Here is an 11,478-nt window from a genome sequence, read left to right on the forward strand (position 1 = left end):
TGGCAAGTTAGACAGTAAGATGCCACTTTCACAAAGTAGTTAGCAAATACTGTCTGAGACAACAACTTCCAGATTTTAGCATTTAATTACACAACTTCTCTCATGAACTGGCTGTACAAATTGTGCATAAATAAAAGTGTGCACCATACACCTCAACATTATTCTGAAAGTAAATTCTTGTTCAAAACTACATACTAAAAAATAAAAATAGTCAAAAACTTTTGGGATAGAACTGACCCACCAACAAAATCCAGCAATATTTACACATTGTTTATCACAAAGTACAGTTTCCATGCAATTCGCCAATTACCATGCAATTACTCCAATTTCAATCAGCAAAATGATCCACAATGACATCAAGTGGCACTTACTCTTCCATAACTTGTTCATTGATGTTCAGTTTAGTTTTTGCCAGTGCTACTTGGTTCCAGACATCATCACAACCTTAGTCCAAACACAGACCAAAGAGCTGAACTCCCAAGAGTTGGCGTGAGGACGACTGCTTTTACCAATTAAGGCAGAGACAGTAATTGACCACTACGTGATGAGCACTTAAGGTAAAATACTCCAATGGATGGCATCATACTTCATGCAAAGGAAGAAGGTTGCTAAAAGGTGAGTCACCAGCCCTAGGGCAATACCACACGAGGAACTTACAAAGTACTGCAGGAACTCAAGGTCAGGCAGCATTTGACAACACTGCACAAATTGCTCAGCACTTACCTTTATCTTTAGCTACCTCAATGGCCTTCTATCAGAGGGTTAGAGCTGTAAATATTCACTGATTATTGAACAATGTTCAGTTCCATTTATACCACTAAATGTCAGGTATATTCAACAACAGAATTATCCACCTGCACTTGACATTCAGTATATTACGTTCACAGTCCCCCACCATGAACATTTGGTGCTCATCACACAAATTAAACAAATAAATCACTTGCCTCCTAACACTCCAAACCCTTTCCACCATCTACAAGATACAAAACATGAAAGTACTGCATACTCTGCACATACCTCCAACATTTCTCACAAAACTCAATTCTTTCCAGGACAAAGCTACCTATTCAATCTGTACACCATACACTGCCTTAAATATTCATTCCTTCCACCAGCACACATAGGGACTATAATGCATACTGCCAGTTACAAATGGAAGAGTATTCAGCTGTAAGGGGAACAGGCAACATTTCTGAAGACACAAATGTGACTCCAGCATGGTATACAAGAAAAGGACAGGCAAAAAGGAAGAGGTAGATTGGTGCTGCTAGCTTGAAGAGATTTTTGAAAAATTGAGGAACGTTATCAGCCTGAAAAAGTGGAATTTGTTGGGGTGTAGTAAACAAATACCAGAAGAAACATTTGTGGCATTTGACCACAAACTCCCAACAGTAGCAATGAGGTTGACATTAAGTGGAAAGTTAGAGTGTCAAAAAAGAGTATAACTGTAATTATGGGCAACTTTAATTTACATGTAAACAAATTATGAACCAAATTCTATCCAACAAAATGGAAGATGTGCAAAGTAAATCAGATGCTTTTCAGGACCAGTACACTGAAGAACCAATTCGAGTGCAAGCCAGCCTTGATTGGTATTATGTATTGTTAAGGATTGACAGGTAATGAAGACAAAAAAATTGAACACAAAAGTAATAACAGTCATGAGAGAGAATTTATAATAGGGAACAAAGCTTTCTTTACTTGAGGTATTGATTACAAGAGTAGACAGTTTGCTCAGACTTCAGTTGGGATATTGCTTGAAGTTCAGGTCACCGGTTTAAAGAGGATACTAAAACTGATGGAGAGGGCATAGAGATGCACAAGGATGTTGCCTGAGATGGACTGTTTCAGTTATGAGGACTGACTAGGTCTGTTTTCCATGGAGCAGAGGGGATTAAGAAGGAACAAGATTGAGGATTATAAACAAGATAAACTACAGAAAACTTCCCCATAAGAGGTAGAATATGCAAATTTTAAGTAAAGGCCATGAGATTTGGAGGTGATCTGAGGGGTTCTTGGAATTTACTGCTTAAGGGGGTGATGGAAACAAGAGTTGCTGACATCACTGAAAAATCCAGACAAGTATTTGAATTATCTAGACATTGAAGGCTATGCTCCAAGTACTAGAAGATGGAGTTTATACAGATAGGTGTCCACTGGTTAGCGTGGATGTTTTAGTTCAAGCAGCCCATTTCCATACTAGATGACTGTAAAAGAAATAGCAGACCAATTAACAAATACTTTGGGTCTACTGTATCTTCACAAAGAAGGATACAAATAAAGTTCCAGAAATGCTGGGAACCCAAAATCTGTTTAAAAGAAATGAATAATAGTAGGGAAAAAGTATTAGGAACATTAATAGGATTGAATGCTGATAAATCCACAGGGCCCATAGTATGTACCTGTTAGTGAATAAAAAGCTGATGTCCATTATTAAAGATGTAATGGCAAAGAATAGGGAAATGATGCCTGACAACTTTACTGAATTGTTTTGAAGCTGGATTGGAGAGATTTGATGGATATGGTGTTTTTGGACTTCTTTTTAGAACAATGGTCCATATAAGAGCCACGTCTTTAAAAATAAAGCACATGAATTTGGGGCAAGGTGCTGTTGTGGGTCATGTCTCATTACAGTCTGGAAACAAAGGAAACAAATGGGTCCTTTTTGCAGGATTTAGTTGGACCCCAGCTGTTACAGTTGAGAAAATTAAATGTAACATCTCAAGGTTTACAGACAACACAATAGGTGAGTGGGAATTTATCTGTGAGGAAAATGTGGGTTTTCAGAGTCATTTGGATGGATTGAGAGAGTGGATAAGTGCATGGCAGATAAAGTATAATGATGATAATTGTGGGATTATCTACTCTGGGTGGTAAAATTTTGAGGCAGATTATTATCCAAATTGTAATAGATTAGGAGAAAGTACTGTAGGAGATCCTGGACATACTCATACGCCAGTTAACAAAAGCAAACATGATGTGCAGCAGGTGCTTACAAAGGTAGTGAAATGTTGACCTTTATAGCGAGAGAGGCTGAACAAGGACATCTTGGTGAGAATATTGTGTGCCTCTTTGATCTCCTTGTCTGAGGAAAAATGTTCTGGCAGTAGGGAAGTGCAACAAAGTATCAGGTTCATTACTGGATTAACAGCGTTAACAGTAGAAATTTTGAAACAACATGTCTCTTGGATACAGTACTGGAATTCAGAAAAGCAGGAGGGATTTCATTGAAACTTATAATATCCTGACAGGACAAACTAGAACTAGATATAAAGTGCCTCGAAAAAGTACTCAGCCCCCACAACTATTTTTCTCATTTTACTGACTTTTTTAAAGTTTAAAATATATTGAAGTAGGATTCTTGAGCTAATCTACAAAACATTGTGCATCATGTCAAATCAAAAGAAAAAAATCTAAAACCTGTCAATAAGTTACCAAAATTAAAAAAAACAAAATTGTGAGGCAGGTAATGTATTCTCCCCTTTTGGAATTACTATACCAACTTTCCTCAGGTGCAATGCACTATATTACCTTACCAACTCACCCAATTTGTTGATGTAGAAGATTGGAGGATCGTCCATTTTCAATGAAATCATAAAAATAAATATTCCCTTTCTCTGTAAGGTCCAACAGTATGGCAGATTTTCACAAACCAAACCAGAAGGAAGACAAGAGAGCATTCAAGTCAAGGAAAAGACACTGAACATACCTCCAAGCACAGTGCAATCCATAGCGAAAAAGTGGAAAAAAATTATGAAACCACAGCCACACTACCTAGATCAGGATGCCCCTCTAAAACTTAGTCGCAGGAGAATGTCTCTTCCAAGATAGTGAATGTTCTGGCTATCTCCAAGGTTCTGTCGTTTCTGAAACTATTTCTTGGGATTGGAGTATAAACCTTTCTATTTAAGAGGGTTTGTGGTAAGGAAAATGCTACAATCTATAACAAATGAAAGAAACAGTAGGATTCATTATCACAGATAAGGATTTAGGAGAAGAATATCACATTTAACTAATTGGCTGGAGCTCAGTGAAGACATGACTAGCAGAATAAATAAGGGAAACCAGTAAGTATGGTACTTTTGGATTTACAGTAGACTTTAAATCAATCTCAATGTTAGAACACATGAAATTGGGGTAACATAATGAAATACAATGAGGAGGTGTTTTGAACAGAAAGCAAAAAGTGAGAAAAATTGTTCTCAGGTTAACAGGATGTGATTGATGGGTACAGCAAGCACTAATGCTGGCACCTCACCTTTGAATTGCTGAAGGTCAACATGGAGGTGAAGAAAGCAATTTAACAGGGAAACAGTATGATAACCATTACTATGAGACTATTTAAATACAAGAGTAAGAAAGTATTATTGCAATTGTATAGGGCTTTGGTGAGAACACACCTAGAGTATTGTGTACAGTTTTGATCTCCTTACCAGAAAAGAGGATATAGCTGCCATAGAGAGTGCATCAAAGATTAACTAGACTGCCTCCTGGGATGGAGGATTTGCTGTAAAAGGATAAATTGAACAGACTGACCTGCCTGTGAGAGGAGACCTCATCAAAACGTTCAAAATTCTTAAAGGTCTTTTACAGATAAGAATGATCTTTCCCCTGATTGAGGATTCTACAATCAGGAAGCACCATTTAGGGCAGGGGGAGGTTCCCAAACTTTTTTATGCCATGGACCAATACCATGGTTCGTAGACCCCAGGTTGGGAACCCCTGATTTAAGATACAGAACAGACCATTTAAACTGAGGTAGCCTCTCAGAAACATTAGAAATTCTCTAACCACGTGTCTTTGGAGGCTTAATCATCATGTTCATTTAAAACATGGATTGATAAACTTCTGGACATGAAGGAAATCAAAGGATATGGGAATAACATTGGAAATGGTAGTGTAGATGACCAGTCATCTTAAGACTCAAAACTCTGGTAATTTGATAAATTGGTTTATTATTGTCATATGTTCGAGTTTCAGAGAAAAATTTAGTTTTGCATGCCAACCATAGAGATCATTTTATCATATCGAGCTGCCATCGCAAGTAGTGGATGCCAATTTGATTTCAATATTTAAGAGAAGTTTGGATTGGTACATGGATGGGAGAGATGGATGGCTATGGTCCGAGTGTAGGTTGATGAGACAAGGCAGTTTAAATAGTTCGGCGTGAACTGGATAAGTCAAAGGGCCTATTTCTGTGCTGTAGATTTCTATGACATCAGTGCATCGAAACAATACAAATGAAAGCAGTAACAGAATGCAGAATGGTGTTACAGTTACTGTTATTTCATGTGTACCTCCTACCCACATCAACTGTGTCTGTTTGTTTATAGCTGACAACAAAGGAGATATCACAATAGTTAATCACAATATAACTGGTCGAGGGCAATTTATACAGAGATTTACAAGTCATCATCATTATGTGCCACGTCATATGACGTAGGTGATCATGGTGACCATGAATATTTTTTTCTATAGAAGTGTTTTACAAATGTTTTCATCTGGGCAGTGTCATTACAAGACACTTGACCCCAGCCATTATCAATACTCTGGCATCAGTGGTCACATAACCAGGACTTGTTATATGCACCAACTGCTCAAATGACCATGCATCACCTGACGATCTTTACGCTTGTTCTAGCAATGAGGTATTCTGCCAAGCAACTTGACACAGTCTGCTCAGGGAGTTACTGAACACGTTTGTCCTGAACATCCAGCAACTTGACCATTTTTTCTGAAAAGACCATCCCATCTCACTGCACGAACCAACTCTTAATTTTGAGGGTCAATAGCTCAATAGTGTCACAACACTGTTTCACACAGCAGGGACCTGGATTCAATTCTGGGTCTGGATCTGGATCTGGGTGCTTTAGTTTCCATGCGGGTCGGTAGGCTAAATGGCCATTCTATATGCGTAGAATCTGGAAGGAATTGACAAGGATGTGAGGAGAAAAAAAATGTGATTAATTTGGATTACTGTCTACAGATAATTGATGGTCAGTGCTGACTTAGTGGGGTCCATGAATCTAACTTGTTCTCAATTAAACCTAAAACTCTGCTCTGGGGCCAAGAGTAGAAAGTGACTAAACATCTCACTATACACAGCAGTTTAACGACCAAGGATATCTGCCCAGTACAGCACAGTCACATTCCTTCCCACCTTTAGTAGTATCTACTGGAGGCATTGCTTCATGAAGGCAACATCTATCAAAGCAACACATACAAGATGCCGTAGGAACTCAACAAGCCAGGCAACATCTATGGAAAGGAGTACAGTTGATGTTTCGGCCCAAAACATCAACTGTACTTTTTTCCAATAGATGCTGCCTGGCATGTGGAGTTCCTCCAACATTTTGTGTGTTGCTCGGATTTCCAACATTTGCAAATTTTCTCGTTTGTGAACATCTATCAAAGATTCCCACCATTGAAGCCATGCCTTCTTTTCACAGCTACCAGAGAGGCAGAGGTACAGAAGCTTGAAGTCCCATACTCTCAGTTTCAAGAACAGCTACATCCCTTCAACTATCTGGTCTTGAACCATCCAGCAAAACTCTAATTGCTATTGTTTAGCAACACCATGAACACTTTGCTCTAAAATAATTGTGGTCTTCTTTTGTAAAATGTGTATAATTTATATCTGATTTATGTTGTTCTTGTGAATGCTGCTTATCTGATGCTATGTCCCTACGACACTGCTGCAAACAGGCTTTGCATTGGATTTGTCAAAACATGTACTTGTGCATATGACAATAAACTACTTTGACATATTTGCTTCATCCTGATAAATGCAAGGGATTGGGGCGATTCTATATCCAAATAACTGAAGTACTTTCTGGCTCACATAATTAATGCAATGCTATTGTTTATATAACATTATTGCATTTTCTGGTGAATTAACAAATATCAATTTTGAAAAAAATTGGGGAAAAAGTTATCCACAAGTAATTGCACCTTCACAAATACAATTGTTCAGAAATGTAAGAACTTTTGATGAGGCTCTGAAATGATCACCTTTAGCTTTTTTTCCCTGTAAAAAATAATAAAAGGTCACTAAAGACTATCAAAGCATTGATGAGTTTTTTTAAAATTTCAAACTTCATTATAAACATCAAGTTCATCATTTGAAATACGACCAAGGTAAGGATGTCCAAGTCTAAAATGTTGAAATAACATTACGGCAAGGTGGTCTGCAAGATCTCAACACATTAAAAACAAGCAGCCTTCTCAAAATAGATTAAAGATAGTTTTGCACCATCACAATCAAACAAAACTTCAGTTGGGATGAAAACAGATTAGGATCGAACTCAACATAAATGTTCGTGGTGTATTAAGCAAAATCCGTTTCTGTAGTATAAAGATATTTTTATAATGTCTTCAAGAAGGACAAAAATCACAATTAACAAAGCAATCACTGCTTGAGTACAACTACATATAAAACATAAAAAAGGCCAATCACGTGTTAATGTAATACAGATGTGTAATGAGCACACTAGCACTTTAAATTAGAAAGATACAACAAATTGGTCTAAACAATTCTCTACGTCCACACCCTCGCTTTTTAAAGCAGCGCATCACTTCTCCAGTTACTGCCCTGCATCAGGTGATAAGCTATCATGCTTCAAGATACAGAAGATAAGCAGTTCCCCCTCTGCGGTTTATTCTCACTTCCCAGCCCTGAGGCTACCCTCAATACTCCCTCCCGATGCAAGCGCACGCTCACAGCTGCGGCTCTTGTCGATGCATTTAAACGGGCATGAAGTGTCGCCAATAACCGGAGTGTGGAGACCCATTACAGCTTCCCGCGAACAGGCCAGGCCTCGGCAGCTCGGATCTGACAGCTCAAGTACTGGCTAGAGTGTCAATCAGCGCCGCTGCCACCTACCTATGTGGATGTCTTCAATGTGCTCGATAAGTTCTGCCAGGGTGTTAAAGGTGAGGCCACATCCACCGAAATTACAAGTGTTGGAGAAAAAGGAGGCGGCGGCTAACGCTGTCATGATATCCCGCCCCTGGGCGCTCCGCCCTGCCACGCCTACCGCCGCTCGGCTCCGCGGCTGCCGGGCCGACGACCTGGGCGGGCGCGCACACACCCACGCCCTTTCCCCCGACAGCCTCTTACTCCCGCACCTGCATGCCGACCAGCACACGGTTCGGCCGGCGCGGCGCGACGCGGCGCCGGCGTCAGGCGCTGCCCGAAGCCGCCTTCCGTTAACGGAGGCGCCGGTCACGTGACCAGCAGCAACTCGCGGCTCCGAACCGCCCGCCGAGCGCGAGTAAAGCAGCTCGCTGCTGAAGAGTTCGCAAAAGGGAAGCAGACCATATATCATCTGGACAACGATAATTTTAATGTGATTTTGAAATACAGAAGAGAAACTCTCCGTCCTATGTTTCTTTAAATCTTATTTACAGCTGGGCAGATGAGTGTCGAACCAGGTGAGAATGGTCCCATTCAGTTAGTTCTTAGAGGAGAAGTGTTGAAAGAGGGTAATCCTAAATTACGGCATTCTTAACCACTCAGAACGGAATCAACATAATTTGCACGGAATTTGTTGGAGTACAACATCTTTTTGTATGGCTTCCACTTACCTCGTGCTGAAAACGTTTGTAGTGGGGGTAACGAGGATAACAGCATAGCAAGGTTAATGGAACAGCTGAAACCTATGTATAATAAAATTAATGATTTCATTCATTTTCATTTCTTGAGATAAGGTCGAGACTGCCCCATCACGGCCACAAATTGATTACAATATACCTAAGGAAAATACCACAAAGGTTTTTCAAAGCTTGCAGAGGGATTTGGACCAACTGGAAAAATGGGCTGACAAATGGCAGATGGAGTTTAATGCAGACAAGTGTGAGGTATTGTACTTTGGAAGGACAAACCAAGGTAGAACATACAAGGTAAATGGTAGGACACTGAGGAGTGCAGTAGAACAGGGGGATCTGGGAATACAAGTCAAGTCACTTTTATTGTCATTTTGACCATAACTGCTGGTACAGTACATAGTAAAAATGAGAATGTTTTTCAGGACCATGGTGTTACATGACAGTACAAAAACTAGACTGAACTATGTAAAAAAAAAAACACAACAGAGAAAGCTACACTAGACTACAGACCTACACGGGACTGCGTAAAGTACACAAAACAGTATAGGCATTACAATAAATAATAAATAGGACAATAGAGCAAGGTGTCAATCCAGGCTCTGGGTATTGAGGCGTCTAATAGCTTGGGGGAAGGAACTGTTACATAGTCTGGTCGTGAGATCCCAAATGCTTTGGTGCCTTTTCCCAGACGGCCGGAGCGAGAGGTGTTTTGTATGAGGGGTGCATGTGGTCCTTCATAATGCTATTTCCTTTGCGGATGCAGCGTGTAGTGTAATTGTCCTTGATGGCAGGAAGAGAGACCCCGATGATCTTCTCAGCTGACCTCACTATCCGCTGCAGGGTCTTGCGATCCAAGATGGTGCAATTTCCGAACCGGGCAGTGATGCAGCTGCTCAGCATGCTCTCAATACAACCCCTATAGAATGTGATGAGGATGGGGGGGTGGGAGATGGACTTTCCTTAGCCTTCGCAGAAAGTAGAGACATTGCTGGGCTTTCTTTGCTATGGAGCTGGTGTTGAGGGACCAGGTGAGATTCTCCATCAGGTGAACACCAAGAAATTTGGTGCTGTTTACGATCTCTACCGAGGAGCCGTCGATGTTCAGTGGGGAGTGGTTGCTCCGTGCTCTCCTGAAGTCAACAACCATCTCTTTTGTTTTGGTCACATTAAGAGACAGGTTGTTGGCTCTGCACCAGTCCATTAGCCGCTGCACCTCCTCTCTGTAAGCTGACTCGTTCTTGCTGATGAGACCCACCACGGTCGTGTCATCGGGGAACTTGATGATGTGGTTCGAGCTGTGTGTGGCAGCACAGTCGTGGGTCAGCAGAGTGAACAGCAGTGGACTGAGCACACAGCCCTGGGGGGCCCCCGTGCTCAGTGTGATGGTGTTGGAGATGCTGCTCCCGATCGGGACTGACTGAGGTCTCCCAGTCAGGAAGTCTAGGATGCAGTTGCAGAGGGAGGTGTTCAGGCCCAGTAGGCTCAGCTTTCCAATGAGTTTCTGAGGGATGGTTGTGTTGAATGCTGAACTAAAGTCTATGAACAGCATCCGAACGTATGTGTCTTTTTTGTCCAGGTGGGTTAGGGCCAGGTGGTGGGTGGTGGCAATGGCGTCATCTGTTGAGCAGTTGGGACAGTACGCAAACTGCAGATACATAATTCCCGAAAAGTGGCGTCACAGGTAGATAGGGTAGTAAAAAGAGCTTTTGGCACATTGGCCTTTAGAAATCAAAGTACTGAGTATAAGAGTTGGAATGTTATGGTGAGGTTGTATAAGACATTGGTGAGGCCAAATTTGGAGTATTGTGTGAAGTTTTGGTCACCTAATTACAGGAAGGACATTAATAAGTTTGAAAGAGTGCAGAGAAGGTTTACAAGGATGTTGCCGGGACTTGAGAAACTGAGTTATAGAGAAAGGTTGAATAGGTTAGGACTTTATTCCCTGGAGCGTAGAAGAATGAGGGGGGGTTTGATAGAGGTGTATAAAATTATGATGGGTATAGATAGTGAATGCAGGCAGGCTTTTTCCACTGAGACTAGGGGAGGGAAAAAAAAGAGGACATGGGTTAAGGGTGAAGGGGTAAGAAGTTTAAAGGCAACATTAGGGGGAGCTTCTTCACACAGAGAATAGTGGGAGTGTGGAATGAGCTACCAGTTGAAGTGGTGAATGCAAGCTCACTTTTAACATTTAAGAAAAGCTTGGACAGGTACATGGGTGAGAGGATGTGGTCTAGGTGCAGGTCAGTGGGACTAGGCAGAAAAATGGTTCGGCACAGCCAAGAAGGGCCAAAAGGCCTGTTTCTGTACTGTAATGTTCTATGGTTCTAATGCTAGAGATCCTGGAAATGCTCAGCAAGTCAGGCAACTGATGAAAGATCACTGAACTAAAATGTTAACTCCCTTGAGAGATGCTCCCTGACTGAGTATTTCCAGCATTTTATGTTCTTATTTTATACAATGGAATAGTCATCCAGATACTCTGAATGCTTTTCACAGGTGTAACACAGCTTACTCAAAAATGTGGTAGTTTGTAATTAACTTTTAGCAGTTTCTGTACTTTAACTGCTATGTTTTTTTTCAGAACTCATGGCTTCACTTAAATTAGAAAATGCTCAGATCTACCTTTCTTAGATCGGAAGTGCATGACCTCAAGAATTTCCTGCACTAAACTCCATCAAATATATTCTTGACCACCCGTGAATCCATCAGCATCTGTTTGCAAATTTCATTGCTTCATAGCTTATCACTGGTAACAATTTTAGATACATGATCTGGAATTATTATCAGCATTTAGTATGGAAATCATCAAAATAACAACATACCTCCTGCCAGTTTCTGTATATAGCCAAAATTATTTTATAGCATTTCCCA

The 11,478-nt window shown here is 40.7% G+C and overlaps 1 protein-coding gene across 5 annotated transcripts in view; it reads right to left on the minus strand.

The window, feature by feature from the left end:
- LOC140728444 (juxtaposed with another zinc finger protein 1-like) overlaps positions 1-8,147 on the minus strand; it is a 339,002-nt gene extending 330,855 nt beyond the window's left edge. For 4 of the 5 annotated variants that reach the window (XR_012099075.1, XR_012099074.1, XR_012099076.1 and 1 more), the window contains exon 1: positions 7,883-8,119. Coding sequence is in view for 1 of the 5 variants with exons in the window: in XM_073047172.1 (XP_072903273.1) it covers positions 7,883-7,997 (115 nt within the window). In the remaining 4 variants the exon portion in view is untranslated. The other variant, XM_073047173.1, reaches the window with a different exon arrangement.
- Positions 8,148-11,478: the final 3,331 nt, after the last annotated feature.

Source organism: Hemitrygon akajei, chromosome 5, assembly GCF_048418815.1.
Source record: "Hemitrygon akajei chromosome 5, sHemAka1.3, whole genome shotgun sequence".
In the NCBI taxonomy this organism is placed as follows: Eukaryota; Metazoa; Chordata; class Chondrichthyes; order Myliobatiformes; family Dasyatidae; genus Hemitrygon; species Hemitrygon akajei.